We start from the raw sequence: 25062 nt of genomic DNA on the forward strand, positions 1-25062 counted from the left end.
CACGCACGATCCCACGCACGCGCACGAGGACGCTCATGTACCCGCACCTGTTAGCTGTCAATCATAAAAAGTGCCATTATATACTACTAGCCTCCACAGAGTCCAGCTGACCAGAAGGTTTGAACCAGGAACTGATTTTAGTTTTGGAAACTTTCTGAACCAAAAGAAAACCTACTGAGAAAATTAAATACTTAAACACTCTAGTAATTGTACTACTCCGAAAGGCACACTATTTTTGCGTGCGCCAGATTTTGTTTTAACTGTTTTATGTTGAAAACCCAAGCCGGATGTGTTGTTTCGAGCATGAGAGGCTTAGAAGATGTGATTTGGAAATAGCGGCTGGATGCTTCTCTCTCTCTTTCCCTTTCTCTCGCTCTCTGCTGTCTCTGAAATCGGGGCGTATTTTTAAACTTTTTTTCTTTATCTTATATTCTGACTCGATCGGACTCCATACGAAGTCGGTTTTTATCCAGAGGAGCTTGCCATGTGCATCACGCGGCTAGAGACCTAAACCGTGGGGTCTGGAAGAGGTGAAGATGCCTCATGGACCGCTCCATCACCGCCAGTGCGCCAGTTCAGGGCATCCCAAACGCCGAATAACAAAGAAATGCCGAGGTTTAGCGTCAAATGGGTGGTTGCGGTGGTGTTGATTGTGGTGGTCGGCGGCGCCTTCCTCTTCTGCGAGTATCTCATCTACTTTCCGACCATCCTCAAGTGTGCCTGGCCGAAGATCAGCCATGCTCGCGGCGGAGAGGGCATCGACGGCCACCCGATGGACTCCACGGTCCGCGCTATGGTGCTGTCGGACACGCATCTTCTCGGAGCCGTCGGAGGACACTGGTTTGACAAGCTGAGAAGGTAATAATATATATAATTTATTCTCATATATTTTGCCCTCCATCCGTCCGTCTGTGCCCGGGGCTCTGCAGGAGTGATTTGTAAACAAAAACATCCGATAACGCTGACTTGTGTCCAAACGCGCAGGGAATGGCAGATGGAGAGGGCTTTCCAGACCGCTCTGTGGCTTCTCAGGCCCGAAATAGTGTTTATTCTCGGGGATATCTTCGACGAAGGCAAGTGGAGCTCGCAGAAGGTAACGTAGAGCTCCCTGTTTTCCTTCTTATTTCTTTGCTCCCCACCACCACCACCACTGTTTATGATAATTATGATGATGTTCAAGTATGTGGATGCAGAGCAGAGGCCGGGGTTCTCCGGTCATAATAGTCAACATCTTGTACCATCCGGGCCCGAGAGGCTGCAGGTTTTGAGGAAAACAGCTGCAGCAGGTATCCTCTTAGCCCTCCATGGTACATCCATCCTGGTGTAAAGGGGGAGAAAGCCTCTGGGAAATCTCAGAAATCTATTACTGGGTTATAAAATGGGATCTGTCAAGACAGATAGAAGAAAGGGGAGCGAGGGAAACACAAAAGAAAGCCTCAGACAGTAAAATCTCCTCTAATCTACTCTCAACCCCTTCAGCTTCCTCGTTCCTTTTCACTCTTGGCTGGTAACTCTTTTAATTTGTATTGTGTTAAAAGCGGGAGGAAGTGCATATTCACACAAAGCATATTCACACAAAGAGCAGTACTAATAGCAGGTCTGCAACATGTGAATAGATCAGTGTGTCATTTATTTAATTGACTTTATTTGTGTATGAAGAGACCCCACCACCACCCCATTAACATTTGTGGTTAAGTCACTACTTGTTTGCCTTCCTTTTGAAGGATTCTGAGATGATAGCTTGCACACAGAAAAAATAATACTAGAAGATTAATAAATGGTAGAAAATTGTCCCAATAAGATTTTGGACTCTTACAACAGTCCAAAATCCAACCATCTTTAATTAAATTATTACAAAGTGTGATAAAGAAGCAAATCTGTATATCCCAGACTTCAAATTGAGGAAATGTTTAGGATGTTCGCGTGATACATGCCCAACAGTATCATATTCATTCATTCTACCAGCTAATTGATCAAATAATTGTTTTGGTTGTAGTCTTGAAAAATTGTCACAGTTTTTCAAACATGAGAAACTTGAAATAATTGGTGTTGTACTTGATTTGTGAGCTTTGTGTTTGCAGAGAAAACTTAGAATAAAAAAGTGGAGCTGTGACCAAATATTTTCCGTTTCTTTCCTTTTCCATAAATATTCCAAAGATTGTCCATGTTTTGTTCTATCAGCGGTGTAAAACCCAAGCATCCTAAAATATTATAAAGTAGAACAAAGATGCAAAATTACACATTTCAGATGCTAAACTAGTCAAAGGTTACATATTTGCCTGATAATTGACTTTAAAGATCACTCAGTTAGCCAACTAGTCTCCTATTCACTCATTATGTAAATCTACTAATTGATGAACAACTAATTATTTTGGTTCTAATCTCAAAAATTGTCCAAAACCCAAAAAATATTCAATGCAGTGTTAAAGAAAACAAGATAAGCAGCTTATTATCAAACAGGAGAACTTGAAACACACAGTAATTGGTGCTGTGTGCTTGATTTATGACTTGTTTCAGGCATCTTTGCAGAAACAATAAATACTTAAAAGCAGAGCAACAGACCAAGATATATTTGCAGTTTCTTCTCTTTTCCTTTGATTCTTTGATCTGTAAATGTTAGGAAAAACTGCCTGCTTTGTTCAACCAGCAGTCAGAAAATCTTGTTTAATTTAAAATAGTATAAAAGTTAAAAAAAAAGTCAAATCTTCACAATTTTCACATGCAACTGCTATTTTCTCCCAAATACTTTGCCATTCACTCATTAATCCCCTAAATTGTCAAACTGATTAATCCATAAATTGTTTTATTTCAAGTTTGAATTGTGTAAAAAAAAAAAAAGATGACAAGCATTCCAAATTCTCACATTTTCTATAAATAAGTCATGTCGTATGAAACAAACACTTCAAATCCACAGCACTGATGCAATTAAAGGCTTTTTCTGTGTGCAGCTTCAGCCCTCGTAGAAGCAAAACTGAATCTGAATCAAAGCAGCTCATCTCAGTCACCCGTGGGGGCTGCTGGGCGACCCTCAGAGATCCCATTAACGCTCATGAGCTTCTCCGGGGAGTTTTTCTTCTTAAAGGCCTGAAACCTACTTCAGCTGTGATCGTGTTGTTCTCTCTGCAGCACTGGGAGGATGACGTGCGTCGCTTCAACAGAATGTTCAGGCACTCCACTGACACAGAACTGGTTGTACTGGTTGGGAATCATGACATCGGTTTCCATTATGAGTAAGCATGTTCTTTATGCTCTCAATGTCTTCATTGTTTTCAGTGCACTTCCTTTAATTTACAACCAGTTTAGCAGGTTTACTTGGCCTTTGAAAAAGGTGTGGAGGGTGCCAGGATAATAAGGGCCTCTGACTTTTCTCTATTTGTCACATTTTACCTCAGAGTGACTCAGTATGAGCGATTTTCAGCGCTGTTCTTTGTTGCCCTAGTTACAGAAATACCTGCCTCCTTGAAAAGTTTTTATAGCAAGAGAAAGCATTAAACATGGCACTCAAAAAAAAAGTCAATAAATGTCTCCTACTACTACACCACACAGCCAGCAAATAAATCGAGCAAGAGGAGCCTGTCTACATTACATAACCTGCGAGGAAGCGATTGAATATTTCCATGAGGCAGTTTTAATAAGACCAAACAGGGGCGGGATACAGTGCATACAGTCAGGTCTGAAACCATCACTGGAGGCATTGAGGTCCTTTGCGTTGTGTTGTTGCTGTAGCAGCAATGTGATGCTTTTGTCGCAGTCGTTCCATCTCAAATCAGCAAATTGTGTTTCAGTGAGAACTGTGAAATTTTAGTTTCATATATCAAATACCTTTCAGGATATATTTTCATACACTAAAATCTGAGGGAATGTTTGAACGCAAATATCTAAAAGATGAAAGCCTGAAATGTTTCACTGGACTTTCTTACCATCCAAATGAGTCAGGATCTGTAATTTGGGACAGATACATAAAAAATGTGAGTATTGACCAGTTAAAATATGAAAAAATAAATAAATTTTATTTATTCCAAAAGACAACTAGTGACAGTGTCTGAATGGTGTATAGTCGTATTTCACAATAATGCAAAATAAAGCTTGTAGAATACTTTTCAAAAAGTACACAAACGTGAAGAAAATCCTGTTTTCATTTCACATGTAGTCTTACAAGGTCAAGCTGACATGTCCACGTGGTGCGATCGGTGAAACTGGCTTGCAACATTCCAAAACATTTTTGTGATACAACTTGTTGTATTTGCTCGATTCAGCATGAAAGTTGAATGAAAATAAAAATTTCTTTATTTTTTATAACTAAGAATTTCAACTTGTACCATTAAAACAAAAATATCAGCAGCTAGTCTCATCTGGAGTTTCCAGATGAGACTCAAATGATAACTAAAAAAAAAATGTTTTGGAATGTTGCAAGCTAGTTTCACCGATCGTGCCATGTGGGCATGTCAACTTGACCTTGTAAGGTTACGTATATGAAACAAAAATAGCATTTTCTTCATTACAAATTACAGATCCAGATTCGTTTTGATGTTTGTTTGATTTGAGGCTTTTATCTTTAATAGTTTTTGAAATATTCATGTTCAAATATTGCCTCAGATTTCAATGTGCAACAAAAAGGACCTGAAAGTCAGTTGGACCTTTAAAAAAAAAAAAAAATCTTGAAAAGTATTTGATGTATTAGTATGTAATGATATTTGATGAAGCTAAAATGTCATAGCAATCACTATATATGTCCAAACTTTGGATCTTGTAAGTTCTTATGCAAATGGAAGACAGTCGAGCAGAAGGCCCACGTTGATTTGAGATGGAATGACCCTGTTTTATTTTCAACAAGTCACATTATAAAACACCCACCAGGTTCTTGTAGGCAGTTCCACATTGTCATTATGCTGCTCAGTAATGCACCAAGTGTGTGTTAATCCACAGAGGAAAATAGTCCCTAACAAATCCACTGTTTGTGTAACGTTTACTGGAAGCTACAGCTGTACCCGGCTGTTTCAGGACATTACTGAGCTCCTTTAAAAAAATAATGTCTCTTACAGAGCGAGGTTTGGATGCTGTATGTTAAATATTGGCAGACTAGTGAACTGCTGGTTTTGGTCTTTTTGTGGTGTTTGAAGAATACTGCATACTGCACTGACGTCAATCACATTCTTCGCAGACCAATGTTTAATTCCACAGTTACATATAAACTTGACTTTGTGGACTTTTTATGACAAATTTTTATATTTTTGAGGCCAGTCATCTTTAAATCTCACTTCTTATAATTCAGATTCTTTTGACAGGGATAAAAAAGCAGAAAGCCAGAAATGTACCTCTTAACACCCACCGGGTTCTTGGTGACCTGGTTAGGGTTAGGTTCGCATCTACCCATTTGTACAGAATTTTCACCTGTTTTGACACCTGAATAGAAATCTTAAAACAGGAAAAACTATAAGGCCACAATGCGTGTAAGAGAGAGGTAGCATCTTTTACTTTCTGAAACTGTGGCATTCTATTCTTCAACCAGCATTTGTCACAAGTCAGTCAATGTGGTTGTGTTGGTCACTCTGGCACACCCAAGCTGATCCCACAAGTGTTCTGTGGGGTTGAGGTAGAGAGCCATTAGCCGTATCGTCCTGCAAACCTGACTGCAGATCTGTAGAAGACTGCCTTCAGTTTGTAAGTGTTGACATGGTGAGGAAATGGTCTGCTTGCGGTGTCGTCTTTTTTGGGACACCCGACCTGTCTTTAACACCCCCCCTTATATGGAACTTGGCCTTCAAAGGGCTCACTCCCAATAATGCTGCAGTTTGGGTTTGCAGAACACCAGCATGAAGTTGCCCTATCCAGATCAGTCAAACATGGCATGCTTGGAGCAGACACCAACTAACCGCTGTAGCAGGGTCCATGCTCACAGGTGCTGCTAATCAGGTGCCAATCAGACACCTAATTGTCAGCATCTGGGGTATCAGAAGTTCAAAACAAGAGTCAATAGCAGAATAAGCTGTTTGGCATTGGTAGAGAAGATTTTGGGTTTTTCAACTCTGCTGCTCAACCCACAAATTCCTTACAAATGTAGCTCCATTTGAGGGGAAATAAACAGGTTTTTCAACAGTATAAAATTTATTGACATGAAGTATTGTTACAACAAAGAAATAATCGACCAAACACAAATTTCCTTACTTTATGTGTTAAGTTTATAAAGAAGTGTTTTCAGAAATTATTTGAAGGATGATCCTGACTCTCTGAGTCTTATCTTCCAAGACAAGTAATTTCAGAGGCTATACAGATACAGCAAACCAATTGTCATCTCAAGGCTCTGTGTACTATAAGATAAAGACCCTTCAATATTAGAGAGAAACCCAGCAATTCCTTATGGAGAAAGCACAGTGGGGATGAAGAGAAAGAACTACAACATAGAGAGACCGCAAACAATAAAGAGGACAAAACGCAAACTATGGCAGAAGGAAGACAAAAGTTTATGACATCATTAATAATCATTCATAATAATTAAATAATAATAATAGCAGCACATTAACCAACGCCATAGGGAGTGAAAAAGTGCTCAGTGCGTCACGGGGAGTCCCCCAGCAGCCTGAGCCTATACAGTAACAGCATAAGTAAGGGATGATACTGGCTCACTGGATCCAGCCCTAACTGTAGAATAAAATAAAGGATGTCAATAACACAGTCATTGCTTTGTACTAAATAAGTCATAACGTGCCACTTATCAAATGTGCTGATCACTTTAAGATATTCCTTCAGAAGAAGAGCAAGTTTTTTTACATCCAGGAAAAATTTTTAAGATGTGAGATACACACACAAAAAAAGGAAAGGGACACATGTCCAAAGAAGGTCCTGCAGCCTCTGTAAAAAGGGTTCAGTTGTTAAACTGGAGCCAAATAGTTTGCAAACCTTTCCCATTTTTTCACCATGCAGATCATAAACAGATCATTTTTGTGTGTGTGATGAGTGTCCATTCATGAACTAGGAAGTAGGCGTTTGTACATAATCTTAAAACACCGAAAAGCTGATTAACTGTCCCCGCATCATCCCTTCAACACACTTATGAAACGATTGTTTTTCTTTTCTTTTTGCTGTTTGGATAGAAGTGTCTGACAAACACTGCTTCTCCTCCCGTATGCAGCGTGTTTGAGACTGTTCAAAGACATAACTCTGGACAACAGAAGGACATCAAGCTGTCTCAAGTCCAAGTCATGGAAAAAGCTTTGAAACTGATTTCAGACTCCCAACCTTTTCTTTTTTTAATCTTGTGACCCATTCAAACAGTGAAAAAACTCACAACCCTTCATCAGAGGTTACACATCCCCATTCGCACTTGAAAGCCAAGTTTTACCTTTTTAAAGTGTTTAATTTCAGCCATTTTATCACCCTGATGAGGAGGAAGTGTCAAATATTTTTACGAGACAAAAGCAGAGTTAAATGCCCTTAAAATTAAAGGGAACCCCCCCCCCCCCCCCCCCTTTCATTTTTCTCTTTAATTGTTAATTATCATGCAGCCCCTCACATTCAACTATGGCCAGTTATGAAAGATCCCACTGATTTCAAAGGCCATTAAGAAATTATGTAAATATGTGCTTTTTTTGTTGGCTGGTACAACCTTTTCAGGAAGGAGATTTAATGAAATGATAATATTTCAAGTAAAAAAAAAGATGTGCAATAAAGTGATTTATTTATTTCATTTTATTTGCCATTTTTATTGAGATGCCAAATAGAAAACATTGGCCAAAAAGGCTACAGGCTTTACTTTTTAATAAGATTATGTCACACAGGTTTTATTGTCTTTCTAGTAATTTTTTTTTAACCTGTATTTTTTATAGCGGTGTTGGATGGCATGAAATTGCAGAGATGTTGTGTTCATTGTGTCTAGTATGTAACAGCCTTCTTATATGAGACTATTTTTCCTAATTTCTCAGGGGAAGAAAACACAATGTGATGCATTAAAAAAAAATCCTTCTGCTGTTTGGTATTTGACATGTGTGGCTCAGAAATGCGAGCTTTTGTAGACATGCTCCTGTGTGGTTTGATTCTATCCGAGTAGCTGGAAGTATGCTGGCACAGCTGTTATGTAATGGTGCATGATAGACAGGCGGACACGGCAGACTGAGCAGCAGGTTTTTGTGCTGTGTGATGAGCGTGTTTGTGTCTCCCTGCAGGATGGACTGGTTCAAGCTGCAGCGCTTTGAGAAGGTCTTCAACGCTTCTTCCACCAGGATCGTCACCAAAAAGGGCGTCAAGTGAGTGGCAGCAGGGTGAAACATAAACATAAAAAACCTGTGACACGACTGCAGGACAAACATGTGAGTCAGCAGGCAGGAAGGTTGGCGGCTTAATCCCCTGAGTCAGCCACAGAGGTGCTCTTGAACAAGCCAGGCGACTGTTCCGGAGGTCTTAATTGTGTGCCAGGAGATTGCATTCAGTTTTGCACACTGTGTGATAAAGAACATACAGTCATGTGAAAAACTAAGTGCCTGATCATAAGATGAAGATACTTCAGCTGAAACTTTAAGCACAACCAGTTATAAGAGAGCCTAAATAAAGTAGAAGTGCTCAGTAAGATAAGACACAATAGTCATGTGAAAAACAATATTATACCATATCATTTAACAAAAACTAAGATTCAGCAGCTTGTTTAATCACCTTTAGCAACAACAACTTGAAGTAATTGTTTTTGTATGACAATATCAGTTTCTCATATTATTGTGGAGGAATTTTGGCGATTCATTGAGGTTAGTTTATGCACAGCTCTCTTAAGGTCTCACCACAGCATTTCAATCAGGTCGAGGTCTGGACTTTGACTGGGAGTCATTGTTCTGTTGCATGACCCAGTTTCAGCCAAGCTTTAGCTGTCAGACAGATGGCCTCACCTTTGACTCTATAATTCTTTGTTATACAGAAGATTTCATGGTCAACTCAATTACTGCAAGGTGTCCAGGTCCTGTGGCTGCAAAACAAGGTCAAATCAGCCCTCCACCACTGTGCTTGACAGTTGGTGTGAGGTGTTTGTGGTGATATGCTGTGGTTGGTTTCTGCCAAACGTGCATTGTACATTATGACACTCCACTTTGGTCTCAAAATCACAAAACTTCTGGAGCATTGGTCCTGAAGTTTTGTGATTTGTTCAAATGCAACTTTCCAAACCTAAGCAATGCTGCAAAGTTCATTTTAGAGAGATGAGGCTTTCTCCTGGTAACCCTTCCAAACAAACCACACTTGTTCCGTTTTTTTCTAACCATACTGTCACAAGCTTTACCATTTAACATGCTGAGGCCTGTAAACTAAATGATGTTTTAAAAAATAGATGATGTTTTATTACCCTGCTTTAAAGGAACACTTTGAAAAAAAATCATGCTGGATATCTATGCTGATATGGACCGGGTAATGTTTTAGGAATGAACGGAAGCCACAACATTTGATGAAAATGAAAATTATCAACCTACAGAGGGCTGAATTAAAAGACACCCCAAAAATCAAAGTGAAAAAATGATGCAGGCTAGTCCATTTTGTTAAAATTTCATTGCAGCAACTTAAAATGGTGCTCAGTAGTTTGGATGTTCCCCACATGCTTGTATGCATACCTACCAATGGCAGGGCATGCTCCTAACAAGACAACGGATGGTGTCCTGAGGGATCTCCTACCAAATCTGGACCAGGGAATCTCTGAGCTCCTGGACAGTCTGAGGTGCAACCTGGTAGCGTCGGATGGACTGAAACATAATGTCCCAGAAGTGTTCTATTGGATTTAAGTCAGGCGAGCGTGGGGGCCAGTCAATGGTATCAGTTCCTTCATCTTCCAGGAACTGCCTGCTTACTCTTGCCACACAAGGCCAGGTATTGTGGTGCACCAGGAGGAACCCAGGACCCACTGCACCAGCACAGCATCTGAAAGTGGGTCCAAGGATTTCATCCTGATACCTGATGGCAGTCAGGGTGCTGTTGCTTAGCCTGTAGAGGTCTATGTGTCCCTCCATAGATATGCCTCCCCAGACCATCACTGATCCACCACCAAACCAGTCATGCTGAATGATGTTACAGGAAGCATAACATTCTCCACGGCTTCTCCAGACGTTTTCACGTCTGTCACATGTCCTCAGGGTGAACCTGCCCTCATCTGTGAAAAGTACAGGGCACCAGTGGTGGACCTGCCAATTCTGGTATTTTATAGCAAATGCTAAAAGGAGTCCACCGTGCCGGGTAGTGAGCACAGGGCTCACTTGAGGACATCAGGTCCTCAGGCCGCCCTCATGAAGTTTGTTTCTGATTATTTGGTCAGAGACATTCACACCAGTGGCCTACTAGAGGTCATTTTGTAGGGTTCTGGTAGTGCTCATCTTGTTCCTCCTTGCACAGAGGAGCAGATACTGGTCCTGCTGATTAAGGACCTTCTACGACCTTGTCCAACTCTGCTACAGTAACTTCCTGTCTCCTGGAATCTCCTCCATGCTCTTGAGACTGGGCTGGAAAACTTTCTGCCAATGACATGTATTGATGTGCCATCCTGGGTTTGGGCTACCTGTGCAACCTCTGTAGGGCCCAGGTATCACCTCGTGCTTCCAGCATAGCCAAATGAAAAACTAGAGACAAAAAAAAACAAAAGATAAGGAGGGAAAAATGCAAATGGCCTCCACCTATAAAACCATTCCTGTTTGGGGAGTTGTCTCATTGTTGTGCACCTGTTATTCATTTCATTAACACCAAAGTAGCTGAAACTGATTAACAACCCCCTCTTCTACTTAACTGACTAGATCAGTATCCCTGAAGTTTAACTGACTTGATGTTAAACTCTGATTACAAAGTGTTCCTTTCATTTTCTGAGCTGTGTACTTCCTGATACATAAAACCTCAGAACTGAAAGAGGATGTTCTCTCTTTTTCACATGATTGTATGACAAAACAAAATGGATCAATAACAGTAAACGAGCTCATTAAATAGAAAAAGTAAAATGGATAAAAGGATCTCAGTAAGTAAAAATCTATATAAAATGCAGCAGAATCTCATGTGAAAGTTGAATATAATGCAATAAAGTGGCTCTATAACGTAAAATACCTGAATAATACAGATTAAAATGTTGTATTAAATATAAATTTATTGGTAAATTCAATGTATTTGTTAAATTTATTATTATGTTATTAGTATGTGGGAAAGACTTCCTCTGTCACTGTAGGGGAGTCGAATCAATGTATGTTAATTAAACGTATTTGAAACAGTGACTGTTAATAATGATGATAAAACAAATTACTCCTAAAATGGACTTTTAGTGGTTAACATGATAATTTGTAACATAAATAAAGCAGATCAGTCACATGGAAAAAGTATGGTTTAGCTTTAATGGTTTAGGTTAGGTGCTGATGATCAGAACCTCCAGAGTGAGTGGCAGATGTTTTATTTTCACATCTAGTACCTGCTGTTCTTTCTGCCACTGAAGCCATTAGACCAAGATCTAAAGAGCTCCCTGAGCTCTTCAGGAAAAAGACCGTGGAGTCTGTAATAATTTGAAATAAAGCATTACACCATAAGAAAAATTATGTATAAGTGTTGTAGATTTCAAACTGACTGCTCAGGACTCCCAGGAGCAGACTGTTTGACTCAGAAAGAAAATTCCAGGAACACAAATGTCAGAAAGGAATCTGCAGGTAACTCACAACCGAGTGTGTCAGACTGCATCTGCAGTCAAATATTTGATCTGAATGGGAGGCGTGCCAGGAAAAGAGCCTTTGCTGTCTACAAACCTTTGAGCAAACAATAGTTTTTGTGTGAATATGTCGACAAAGAGCAGTCCCTGTGGAAGAATGTGTGAGTTGCTGGTCACAGACCAAAGACAGCCTTCAGGAGAGGCTCATACCAGCTGTGAAATGTTATGATTTGAGGTCCCTTGAGCACCTCGGGAACTGGGCAGCTTGCGGTCAGTGTGAATCCTGCATCATATAAAGGACAGCTTGAAGATAACGTGAGGCTATCTATCTGAAGGTTTAAGCTGAAATGGAAGTGCATTTCAACCTAAGCACACCAGCAAATCCATCAAAACAGTGGCTAAAGAAAAAAGAAGGAAGGTGCTACAGGGTGGCCAGAGTCAGAGCCAAGATGTGATATATTGAAACAGGATGTAAATGCAAGAAAGCCACTTCAAAGTCAAAGATTGGTGGATATTATTTAAAACATAGTTTAAACAGAACAATATTTTTGTTGTAGGACTGTGATTTAGTCTAGCTTTCATTTATGTTACAATTGACCCACTGAGGTGACAAAGATGATGTACTTTTAAACAGTATAGGCTTTGATTCAGATTTTTACACTTCTCATCAACACATAAAGATGTTTACAGTGAGCCATAGCTAACAGCACCTTCTGCTGCAGAAACCCTGATTTAAAATGGCTCTGCACAGAAGATTTCAGATATTACACATCTGCAAAAAAGATGTCTATAAATTTTATTTTAAAGAGAAGCATGGAAGTAAAAAAGGATTATAATGATTCATTGTAATGAAGCGTCACCAGCTCATCAACATTTTGATGTTAAAACAATGATGGCATACAGAAGTACTCGATATGGACAACAGTACTGGGCCACCTACATATCACACCTACAGGAGCTTCTTGGCCATGAAGCTCCTGGTGCACAGTTTTTGTGCTGATGTTAATGCCAGAGGAGGTTTGGAGCAACTGCTGGCCTGCTGCTTTGGGGCTTACAGCTGACTGCAGAATATCTAGGAGTGAATACATTTCACAAACAGACTTGTTGCAGCAGTGGCATCATGATACCACACACAAATTCAGTGAGTTCTTTAGAACGGCCTAGTCTTTCACAAAAGTTTATCCCCCTCAGGGGTTGTGTCAGGAAGGGCATTCAGCGTAAACCTCTGCCATATCAAATAAGTGGCACTACCCACTGTGGCAACCCCCTGTGACAAAGTAGCTTTCCTGTTCTTTCACAAATGTTTGCAAAGACAGACTGCATGGATGGGTGCTTAATTTTACACCTGTGGCAACGGGACAAAAACACCTGAATTCAAGGTGAGGTTTTGTCCAATACTTTGTCCAAATAGTGTTTGTAATTCACTCAAATATACATTCGGGTTTGAATTTTGCTTTCTGCATTAAAAAAATGCTTGAATGATGATTGAAAACCAGAATTAATTACATTAGAACACATTAGAATATCTCACATAGATAGTGATAGTATAGAGTGTTTTTGTATGAAATTTAATGGGGTCATAAATGATGTCACTTGCTCATTTGACTGGCTGAAATAGCTTGGTCACTTTAGGGTTAAAACATCCAGTAAGTACTTGTTGTGCTCCCTGCAGTAGTGCATTTGTTGCATTACATTTACATGAAAACAGGCCTATTGTTGTGTTGTAATTTATTATAAGAGGAGCCACACAAACAGCCCTATTTGTGCTGACAAAAAAAATGATGTGCTTTTCCCTCGTTTAGAGGCGCTGATGTAAAACGCCCACAGTGCAGCAGTGTTTGTCCTCCATGTGAGCTGTAGTTGTAGGAACTATTTAAAGCAGCTTTAAGCAATAATTTCATAATAATGTATCAAAGGTGATGTGAACACATTGTGGCAGTACAAAAAAGAGGGGGGGCCACACATACTGATGAACCTACACCTGGATCTGCAACCCCGCCGCCGCCGCTGCCACCTTTACGGGCCCAGTTCATTGTTTTACTCTTCTGGTTTACTCTCATCACACGTTTTCAGCTCACAGCACGCACAGCACGCTACCTGCTCAGCATCAGACAGCAGACACACACAGTTATTCGCAAGCTGGCAAACAACAGAGCCAGATATTTCCCTCAGGAGTTGGTAAAAAAAAAACAGAGACTGAGTATTGGACTTAGATTTGTCAGGTGGCCAGAAACATAACGCCAAACAAATGCAAATGCGGCTGTGAAACTGACAGATGTGTAAATAAGCAACTGTTTGCTAACAGGTTCATCGTCCACTTAAAGCCAGTGATATCTGGATGTTGTTTGTTGATAACGACGCTTTTCTAGATCTCCTGCCAGACTAACTGAGAATCTCCTTCCCTCTTCAGTTTTCTGCTGGTGAACAGCGTGGCCCTGCACGGAGACGGCTGTCCCATCTGTCAGTCAGTGGAAAAAGAGCTGATCAAGCTCTCCAGGGACCTCAACTGTTCTCTTCAGGTAGAGGGAAATTTATAGAAGTCTTTTGCACACTTTTTCACTCTGTATACTCTGTCCCTGGCACTCGAGGTGTGCGAGCTGAAAATTAAGACGTACCCAGAGTGGGTGTTTTGTTCTTCTTACACATCTAGTGTTAAAGCACATTAGAAGTTGTGGCTTTTTACTCCTTTTTTTGTTTTGTTTTGTTTTTTTATTCCTGCAGACAGCACCAGAAACAGGAGCGTAGAGATATGAAATAAAAAATGTTACCTGATGCTTGAGGATGCTTTGTTAGCTTGTGGACAAGACAGCTGATGAATTCTTTATGTTTTCTCCTCTGCAGAGCGCACAGTCAGGGAGCGGAGTGATGGACGGCTGCGAAGGCTCGCAGCTCTACCCTCCAACCCCTCCCATCATGTTACAGGTAAACTTGATGACTCCACTCGGTCTTCATCAGAAGCTGAAAACATTTAGCAGTGGAAGACACTCGCATACCCAAGTGTAACACTGAAAGTGTTATTGGTCTCTGTTATGATTCCTCTTGTTCGTACCGGCGTACTGCGAAATAAAAAAAAAAAAAAAAATCCACAGACCTAATTTGGTGCAAACTTCAGCTTCCTGAGCTGGCCAAAAACCAAAAAAGTTATTTTCCAAAGCTGCAGTCTTTTTTGTTTTCCTTAGGGCAGAATCTCCTTGCTGATCTCCAACAGAAGAAAAACAACACAAAGACCTTCACAAAATTTCTTTTTTATTAAGTAGTACTTCTGGAAAGTATCCACTTGGTTGAAGTTAGTTTGCTAAAGTTTCCACATCAGCTGTTATAATAATCTCCACTGTGCAGACTGGTGCATATCTCTCAAATTCAAGTCATGAAGGTGTTGCTTCCTGACCGTATGGATGACAATGTCCAATGTGTTTTTCAACATACACGTAACAGTGAGTGAGAAAACTCATACCGACTGTCATAGCCCTTGTTGTTGTGCCCCTTTGTGTTTCTACTTTTTCCATTTCCTTCCTGTGTCTGTCTTCATAGCGGGACTTTGTTTTACCCTGGAGGTTGTTTTTTTTGTGTCTCGTTGTTTTTACTTCCCGTTTTTGCCCTATTTAATCAGCACACTGTGTATATTTGGTCATGTCTTTCTCTAAGTCTTTGCTGGACTGTCAGTTTTCCCTCCTGAGCTTCTTGCCTTCATCCTCAATGCCTTCTGGCATTCCTGGTTACTGTTATTTTGTCTTTTGTGCCTTCATTGTTTTCCTGTTTGGAATGTGGTTAATCAGCCTTTTACTTAAAGATCTTTGTCAGTTTCTTCATTAAGCCTTTCTGTCTGCATTTGGCTCCTCCTTTCAGCTGACCCTGTAATAAATTCATAAATCAGATTGAAATTCACTTTATTGTCATTCAGACACCACATCAAGATCCAGAGCAGAATGAAATTCACAGAGAAAACAAACAAAAACACCAGATAAATAAATAAATAGAAACACCATGATCTATGGCATTACACTATATTGCACCATATTACACTATAGGTTGCACTGTAGTTGTATACAACTATTTTACAGTAAGTAGTAGATATTGTATAAAAGATTGTCTTAAGATTTTGTAGTGTGTAACAGTCTGATGGTGGCTGATTAAAAGCTATCAAGAAACCTTGTGGTTCTACATGTCAGGTTGTGGTTTCTTCTACCTGAGGGCAGGAGAGAAAACAGCCCATGATAGGGGTGGATGGGGTCCTTTCTCCTGACAGGCAACATTGTTTTGCCAGATCTCCAAGGGGTGTCAGCGTGACCCCAGTGATCCTCTTTATCACTCTCTTCTAGACTCTAGAACTTAATTCTTTATTGCTGATTCTGTAAACACAAGGTCGACTTACAAAATTTTATACTTAACAGGGACCTGTTATCCTCTTTTCCATCTCTGTATTTCTATTCTTGCTTTCCAAATCTCACATAATAATCCCACAAAATAAATGCTATTTATCCAATACTGGGCCTTGGCACAGCCCCCAGTTCAACCTCTGCCTGAAACCACCTGTTTTAGTTCCTTTCACTTTAAGCTAGCTTTCTTCTGATTGGCTGCATGTAACAAACAGAGGCTTTGAACAGCAGGTGGGAGAGGCTTCGGTGCTCACAGCAGGAGTTGTCTCAGATTTCCATCCATCCATCCATCCATACCTTCAACCATCCATACATCCATTTTTTTCTGCTTATCCAATTCAGATTACCGTAATGTGGGTAATATCACAGAGTCAAAAATAATAAAAAAAACACTGTCTGAAGCCTGAGCTTTTGGCGCACAGGGATTATTTAATTATATGCTGACCGCAATTTTTTAAACTGGCCATCTTAAACTGATCATTGTAAAAATAACAGACAGATAGAAAAAAGTACAGGTGGCCCAAAAGGAAGAAGAACTAAAGAAGGAGCAGGACACTCTTCTTCTGCAACACCTCTGCAAACTCCTCAGAGAGGCAGCAGACTCGACCTGAACCTTCTTAACTTATCAATTTTAACCAGAGCTCCACTGTGCTGAGGTACAGACAAGCTCAGCATGCATCACACAATGACCCCATGACGAATATAACTTACATCTCTGATATATTAATGGAATAAATGTGTGTGTTTTTTTAATTTAAAAAAAAAATCTTTTTATTAATAATATTTGAGTACCCCGAGTGGATTTTATATTGCTATGAACCATTTAGATCTTTTAGACCTCAAATGAACAGGAAATGTCTCAGTGGGATATCAGTGAATGGTTGAAATGAGGCTGAATTTAAGTGTTTGTATCAGCCTGAAAAGATGATTTTTCTCTTCCACTGTGAATGTCTTTTTAAATGCTAGCAACAGATCGACAAGATTTAACCTAGTGGTGAATTAAGTTCAACTCTATGAACTGACTAATCATTATGCACTTTACAACAGGTCTGCATTCTTGTTTGAAAAATCAAGAACTTTCTGTTGAAAATATTGACTTTTTTGTGTCACTATGGTGTGGTTGACATACAAAAAAACCACTTAAGTGCTCTGTCAGCTTCTGTATATGTACTATTAGAGAACAAGCCTGCATTAAATAATAAATAGACTATTTTACAAATACACGATTTTAACCATAACTGAATGAACTTCAGTAATGTTCAGCTCACTTATAGTTTAGCTAACTCAGATTTTAATACCATTGCAGTACAGAGCTGTGTTATGGTTCTGGGTCTTTGACCCAGCATTTTGTGTTTTGGCTGCAGATTATCGGTGATCTTCAGTTTGTTTCCCAGTTTATTTTTGTGTTTTTCAGCTTTGCGCTTTTGTTCCAGTTACTGTTATGTTTATGATATTCCTTCTTTCAGTTTTAGTTTTTGCTTCCCTGGTGTTCCCTGTGTATTGACAAATCTCTGTCAGTGATGTTCCCTTATCTAGTTTTTCTTGTGTTATTTTGTTAGTCATGTGTCCTCTTGCCTTGATCCCTATGTCAGATTTAATTCAGCTGTGTGAAATTCCCAAGCGTCTCCCATTTTGCCTTCGTCACCTCGTGTATAAATTCACTCGGTTTGTCTTAGTTCTTTGTCACGTTATCCTGTTTACCGTGCATCCTGTTCTGTAGGTTTCCTGTGTTTACCTTTGTTTCCTAGCTCCCAGTGTTTCCCCAGCATTTCTGTTTGTTTTTATGGATTTGGGTTCACCTTCAATAAAAAATCGCTTTCACTGGTTACCTGCCTGCCTAAAAGGCTGCATTTGAGGTCCTCAGTCTTCATTAAACCTGACAACCTGCAGACTGAATCAAGCAAAAAATTTTGGGAATACTTACTATTTATGAACACACTGTGTGTTATATGAATGCATTAATTCATTATAATGATGTTCTATGTTATAAAACTGTGTGATAGTCATCTCTCTCTAGGGCCATCAAATTATGGTATCTGATGGTAGAATATACCGATCAGGTACAACATTACGACCACTGACAGGTGAAGTGAATAACACTGATTATCTCTTCATCTTGGCATCTGTTAGTGGGTGGGATATATTAGAGCAAGTGAACCTTTTTTTCCTCAAAGTTGATGTTAGAAAGAGGAAAAATGGGCAAGCGTAAGGATCTGAGTGAGTCTGACGAGGGCTAAATTGTGATGACTGGGCCAGAGCATCTCCAGAACTGCAGCTCTTGTGGGTTTTTCTGGTCTGCAGTGGTCAGTATCAAAGTGGTCCAAGGAAGGAACAGTGGTGAACCAGGGACAGGATCTTGAGTAGCCAAGGCTTATTAATGCATGTGGGGAGTAAAAGCTGGCCTGTGTGATTCAATCCAACAGACGAGCTACTGTAGTTGAAACTGCTGAAAAAGGGGCATTTAACTGTTTGAGTTTCTGGATGCAGATTAGTATCCAAACCATATCACGAAGAAAAAAGCAACAAAAAAGACTCAATAAAAGCACAGCAAAATAAAATCATCTTGGCTTTGATAATGAAACGAGGCAGTTTCCTCAGACATGACAGATACTGCCGTTCCTTTGTGCTCACAGCCCAAAGCTCAGGTTTGAGTCAGTAAATGTTTGCGATATCATTAAGTCTAGTTCAATGCACTGTCCCAGTATGTTTATCTGTGGTGATAAACTATAAATGAGAACTTCAGCACTCACATGCATAAAGTATTTTATATTATAAGGCAGTAAGAACAAAACGGATGGGTTTCAGCACATCTTTCCTCAGCAGTTCAGATTCAGATCTGACCTGATATAGAAACACTGAAGAAAGCCATGCGCTGAAACCCGTCCGTTTTGACATGATAGTTTCTGCACATTTGTCAGCTGATGCAAATCCATGATGCAAATCTCCTGTTCCACCACGTCCAGATCTGCATCCATTTCAATTCCAAGAAAATCTTGAGATTGTGAGCGTGTCCTGGGCTGACAAAGGCCACATTAAACCAAACCAGGACCTCACAGTTCGGTTTTGAGTGAGTAATTGTTCCAACATGCAGTATTTGAGAGAGAAACTTCTCATCCTGTTTCCTGTTTCTTCTTTCAAAAATCCAGAAGTCACAAAATCCTGATTACAGGTGAGGACGAGTCCCTGACTGTCTGCTGTTTTCACATTTTATCTTCTTTACATAGTGAGCGATGCCAGCTCCACAGGGGAGGACACGATTGATTACTGGTCCCAAATTTGTTGATCTGGTTTAAACCCTGAGGATGTGCTGAATTGTGTCTGCTTGTTTTTGTTTTGTTTTTTTGCTTGTAATATTAAATACTTTATACATGTAATTGTGAGTGCTGAAGTTCTCATTTATAGTTTGACATTTACACAGTTCAGCACCCATTGAACGGTTTATTTGTTTGGAGTCGAGCACGCTGATTTTTCTTGTTTGACATCTGTGGTGATAAACTAAAATTGAATACTCAACAGTGAGAAGGAAGCACCTGCGCAAGCCTTGAGAAACTTTACAAGGCTCAAATTTTCTGGCTATTTAAATAAACAAAGCAGAGCTTGATTGAAAATTTTTCATTTCTCACTTTGTACATCCGCAATTCTTCCTTCGCTCCTTAGTCCCTCCCATCAGAGATGCGAGACGGACACATGAGAAGAGAAGAGCCGAGGCAGCAGTCATTTGACACAATGAGGCATCCTTGGAGCTTCATTTTAAAGTGATGCCAATTAAATCTGATGTTTGGCACAACTGCACCATAAATTGCTTTATATATAGCCTGACTGCTGCTGTATTTTATGATCTTAGGTGTAGCAGTGTGACAAGATATTATACATTTTTTTCTTAATCACACAGAATCTATGAAGGGCAAAAGGTTTGATCAGCTTTCTTTCATACGGTGAAGGTAATGAAACACTTCGGCAAAGGATACAGATGTACATCCCTGATTATAACTCCTCCGGCAAGCCTCCTCTGGCCCTCCAATGCATTTTAGGAAAGGAGACATCCTTCATCAAGGCGTACCAAGATTGATTTCTGAATCACAGGACAGAAGAGACAAGGAGGCACCAATTAGTTAAATGAGAAAAGCCTCATGTAATTTATATGCAAGATTTTAGTACAGGATTGGCTTAAATAAGCACATGGTAATTCAGCCATGACACAGATTGAAAATAAAGTTGTGTAAGTCTGACTGACATTACACCACACACTCTGCTTCCATATTTTATACAAATGTATTCAGAGGAAGCATCATTCAGTCCAGAAGGTGTCATAGTGTTGAGTGTTACAATCCAATACATCTCTCTCTCTCTGTGACAGCAACGTTGATGGATTGCCCTCTCTGGCTAGAAGAGTTGCACGTTCAAGTCCAGTGAAATGCAGAGTGGCAGGACAACCATGTCTGGCATCATGATGGGCCAGGGAATGTGGTTATATTCCATGTTTCCTGTGCAAACGCTTCTTTTGTGTCCTGAAACGTGTTTCTTTAAACATGTAGATCATTGCTTATATGTTTACAGATTGTTTGATGGGAAAGTTATGATTACAGATGTGCATGTTTCCCTGACTGTCTCCTGTGTTCTGCAGCACTACCCTCTGTACAGAGTGAGTGACGCTGGCTGCACAGGACAGGACGCTGCACCGCCTGAAGAGCGACACCTGCTGTTCAGAGAGAAGTATGACGTGCTGTCTAAGGAAGCCTCACAGAGGGTGAGTACTCTGCAGTCTCATCACACCGCCTCTGCTGTCTGTCTTTTTTTTTCTTCTCTCTCAAAGCGCAGATCTGTTCTGATCTCTTCATCCAATTAAAATATGGAACAACAGCCCGCCGTCAGAAATAGTCTCATATGGAAACAGTAGAAAATGGTGATGATGGTGATGATGAAACTGGTGATGTAAGGAAGCAGCAACCAGCCTCTCAAGCAGATATGGGTTTCTCTCCTCAGCTGCTGCAGTGGTTTAAGCCCCGCCTTATCCTCAGCGGACACACCCACAGCGGATGTGAGGTTCTCCACGACAACAAGTACCCAGAAATCAGCGTGCCATCCTTCAGCTGGAGGAACAGAAACAACCCCAGCTTCATCCTAGTGAGTGAGAGCGCAGCCACGAGAATATATCTGAGGCAGCAGACTCTGAGATTAACAGACTTTTACAGTCTGAAGTTTAAAATCAGCATTTTTTTAAAACAGCAGCACATGAAAAAAAAAATACTTGAAAATTACCAAATGAATCTTTATAAAGAGATATTATTGTGGTTCAAACTTTGCTTTTCTCACTGCTCAGCTGTGCAGCGTACAACCTTACTGTTACTGCTCCGTCTCAGTGCTTGTAGAGTAGTTTTTGGGCCCAGAAGATGCACTGCTCAGCACCCAAGCACAGTTAGCAACTAGCTGGTGAACACAGCAGAGCATTTTGCAGCTAAAGTGCCAGATGTTCCCCTCGGGAGTGATATGGAGACCAAAAACAGTCAAGAGAATCAGCAGTCGGTTACAAACTACAGCTGTCACGCTATCAGTTTTTACGTCACAGTAAATTCAGCTTATATTGCCATTCATCCATTTTCTTCTGCTTATCTAGTTCAGGGTTGCAGAGGGCCTATAGGCAACATACACAGATGAAGCATAACATTATGACCGCTGACTGGTAAAGTGGATAACACTGATTGCCTCTTCATCATGGCACCTGTCAGTGGGTGGGATATATTAGGGAGCAAGTGAATACTTTGTTCTCAGTGTTGATGTCTTAAAAACAGGAAAAATGGGCACATGGCGATGGCTAGATGAGTGGGTCATCTAGCCATCAAAACTGCAGCTCTTGTGGGGTGTTCCTGGTCTGCAGTAGTCAGGGTGCCTATGGAGGCCCCTGCCCACCACCCAAAGCGCCAACAATTGATGTGTAAGCATCAGAGCCAGACCAGAGCGATGAAAGAAGGTAGCCTGGTCTGATCATGTTTTCTTTTACATCACATGGATAGTGGGGTCTGTGTGTGTGGCTTACCTGGGGGTCCACCTGGCACCAGGATGCACTATGGGAAGAAGACAAGCCAGCGGAGGCAGTGTGATGCTTTGGGCAATGTTCTCCTGGGAAACTTTGGCATCCATGTGGATGTTACTTTGACACGTACCACCTACCTAAGTATTGCTGCAGGCCATTTGCACCCTTTCATGGAAATGGTGTTCACTGATGGCTGTGGCCTCTTTCAGCAGGATAAAGCATCCTGCCACAAAGCAAAAATGGTTCAGGAATGGTTTGAGGAATACAACGAGCTTGAGGTGTTGACTTGGCCTCCAATTTTCCCAGATCTCAATCCAATGAAGCATCTGTGGGATGTGCTGGACAAACAAGTCTGATCCATGGATGCCCCACCTCGCAACTTACAGGACTCAAAGGACCTGTTGCTAACATCTTGGTACCAAATACCACAGGACACCTTTAGGGGTCTGGTGGAGTCCATGCTTTGACTGGCCATCGCTGTTTTGACTGCAAAAGTGGGACCAATATAGCATTAGGCAGGTGGTCATAATGTTATGCCTGATCGGTGTGTATTAAATGTATAGTACTGTGCAAAAGTCTTGAGCCACCCCTCACTTATTTATAATTTATTTTAAACAGTAAGTCTCAAACTTTCAAATGACTACCTCACTGAAACTGAAAATAATCCACAACTACAAATAAGCTGTGTCTGGGGTTTTTTTTAGTGTTTTTCTCAGACCTGGTCTCTGTCTGCCACTTATTTTTCAGCCTTTATCATCTTCCTTAGCAAACACCTTTCCTGCAACTGACCACAAAAGCGAGTCAGAGGGGTGCAGGCTGCGCTGAGACCATTATGATTTCTACAAGAGCATGAGAGAGTCGCACCTGATTTGTGGATTCTGAGAGTTTGGACAATTTATTCTTGCTTTTGTGATGTCACAGCTCAAATTCATAGCAGGTCAAAATGACCCTCAGGTCATGTCCCAGTGCTCCCAGCAGCCAGTCTGCCACTAGTTAGATTTAGTGAGCATAAACTGCTTGTCTTCGTGTGTTATCCCCTGTGCTAAATTGGCAACCTGTCCAGGGTGTACAGGTCACTGGTAGTACCAGTTTGGACACCCTTAATTCTTCGTGGCACAGATTCAACAAGGTGCTGGAAACATTCCTCAGAGATTTTGGTCCATACTGACACGATAGCATCACACAGTTGCTGCAGATTTATCAGCTGTGCTGACAAAGTCCTCATTAAACCAAACCGGGGGCCTCAAACTTCCGTTTTGAGTGAGTTATTGTTCCAACATATTTGAGAGAGAAACCTCTCATCTTGTTTCGCGTTTCTCCTTCCAAAAATCCAAAATCCAGAAGTCACAAAATCCTGATTACAGGTGAGGATGTGTCCCTAAATATCTGCAGTGTTTCACTGTTTCCTCTTCCTTACATAGTGAGCAGTGCCATCTGCATAGGAGAGGACATGATTGGTTTGCTGCTCTGAAGATTTTGTTGTTGTTGTTGTTGTTGTTCAAACCTTTATTTAACCAGAAACTCTTAAAATTCAGAGAGTTTGGGATGACAAAGGCAGCATTAAGCTAACATAACTGTTCCAGTATCTCTGCAAAAGAAAACCCACACAAGCACACAGAGAACATGCAAATTCCCAGGACCCTCTTTATGTGACGCAGCAATAGTTACTACTGAGCTAAAAATGAGTCACGGGTGGCCTAAATGAGATGTTTTGCTTTTATACAAACAATTAGTTTTTACTGAGGTGAGATTATGTTGAATTTGTCATTACTGTTGTTTACAGGGTACAAAAAAAATAGATGCGTTCAGATAAAAAAAATAGGAAGAAAGGAACTTAAAATGAGCTCCTATTTTTAATCTTTGGAGGCCCTCTGGTGGCTGAGGAGCTCTAAGCAGCCACCTCTGCCGGTATAAACATTATTCATGACCTCTAACTCACATTATTTCTCACTTCTCCCCCGTTCTCCTCCCAGGCGACGCTGTCCCCCGGCAGTTACACGCTGTCCAAGTGTTTCCTGCCGGAGGAGAGCACGGTGATCAGCGTTTACTGCTCGGCCGGCGCCTGCCTGCTGCTGCTGTTCCTCGCTCACTGCCTGTGGATGAAAGGTCTGCTGCAGTGTCTCAGCCTCTGCCTGCTGGGCAAGCACAAGTCTCTGTGAACTACATTACCCAGAGCGCACCAGGACAGAGCCATGAGCTAGTAATTTACTGTAGTTGATGTGAGGATGTTTGCAAGTGTGGTGTTCCTCCTCTGTGTGGACCAAAAAAAAAAAAAAAATCTGTTTGCACAACCTTGATTCGTTTGTCCAGATGTTTAGGGGCACTGTGAAGGTCATGTTTGGTATTTAAATGTTTTTAAAGAACTCATCACTGCTGGTACTGATGACGGTGATGGTGAAGTTAGAGCCTGTGTCCAGGGCCAAATTGTTCTTACAAATCATCAGTGGCATTTGTTTTAACTTCCTTGGAGGAAAAGTAACTGTCGCTGACTTCACCGCTGGGCGAGAAAGTACGCACACAGAGTAGGACAAATCAAATGAGTACATATGTAAATACTAACTGTCCCTGGTCTGGTTTAAGGTGGTAAAGTTAGAGGTGCTTTATGTCTCTTATCTCTGATGTTACCTGTGAGCCGATGTGAACGCACTGATCATCTCACTCAACTCTGAACACTCTTCATTTCTGTCGTTGATGTCAGATAATCCATCCAGGTTCCTTGTTGTTTTTATGATGCATATCAGAAAAAAAAAAAATATTTGTTGCTGACTTTCTGTGCCAAATGTTTGTGAAGGTTTTTTGCCAAATTGTTGGAACATTTCTGATGAACTGTACATAATAAATAATCAGAATCTTAAAGCCTGTTTCAGAGTTTTCTGGTGGATGGAGGATGTTACCTCTTGACAGATGAAATCCTTAATATATAGATACAAATATTTTATGTTTGCTAGTGCAGATTCATGTGAAATAAAATATAAGCACAACAACATTTGTTCCAAATTTGTTTTTGTTTTGTTTATATT

The 25062-nt window shown here is 40.6% G+C and overlaps 1 protein-coding gene across 1 annotated transcript; it reads left to right on the forward strand.

Moving 5' to 3' along the window:
- Positions 1-256: 256 nt before the first annotated feature.
- Positions 257-24898, forward strand: mppe1 (metallophosphoesterase 1). The gene is made up of 9 exons (XM_030752888.1): positions 257-858; positions 985-1093; positions 3127-3230; positions 8160-8240; positions 14046-14154; positions 14477-14557; positions 20636-20758; positions 20995-21135; positions 24016-24898. Exons 1-9 carry the CDS (start codon positions 608-610, stop codon positions 24199-24201), a joined length of 1185 nt encoding a protein of 394 aa, XP_030608748.1. The 5' UTR covers positions 257-607; the 3' UTR covers positions 24202-24898.
- Positions 24899-25062: the final 164 nt, after the last annotated feature.

This window comes from Archocentrus centrarchus, chromosome 17 (genome assembly GCF_007364275.1).
Source record: "Archocentrus centrarchus isolate MPI-CPG fArcCen1 chromosome 17, fArcCen1, whole genome shotgun sequence".
Classification (NCBI taxonomy): Eukaryota; Metazoa; Chordata; class Actinopteri; order Cichliformes; family Cichlidae; genus Archocentrus; species Archocentrus centrarchus.

What these genes read in the sequence shown, in the direction of transcription:
- mppe1 (XM_030752888.1), top strand. Translation starts at nt 608, where the DNA reads ATGCCGAGGTTTAGCGTCAAATGGGTGGTTGCGGTGGTGTTGATTGTG. An exon ending in TGGTTTGACAAGCTGAGAAG is followed by an intron (nt 859 to 984) that starts GTAATAATATAT and finishes CCAAACGCGCAG; the next exon opens with GGAATGGCAGATGGAGAGGG. An exon ending in ACCTCAACTGTTCTCTTCAG is followed by an intron (nt 14,155 to 14,476) that starts GTAGAGGGAAAT and finishes TCTCCTCTGCAG; the next exon opens with AGCGCACAGTCAGGGAGCGG.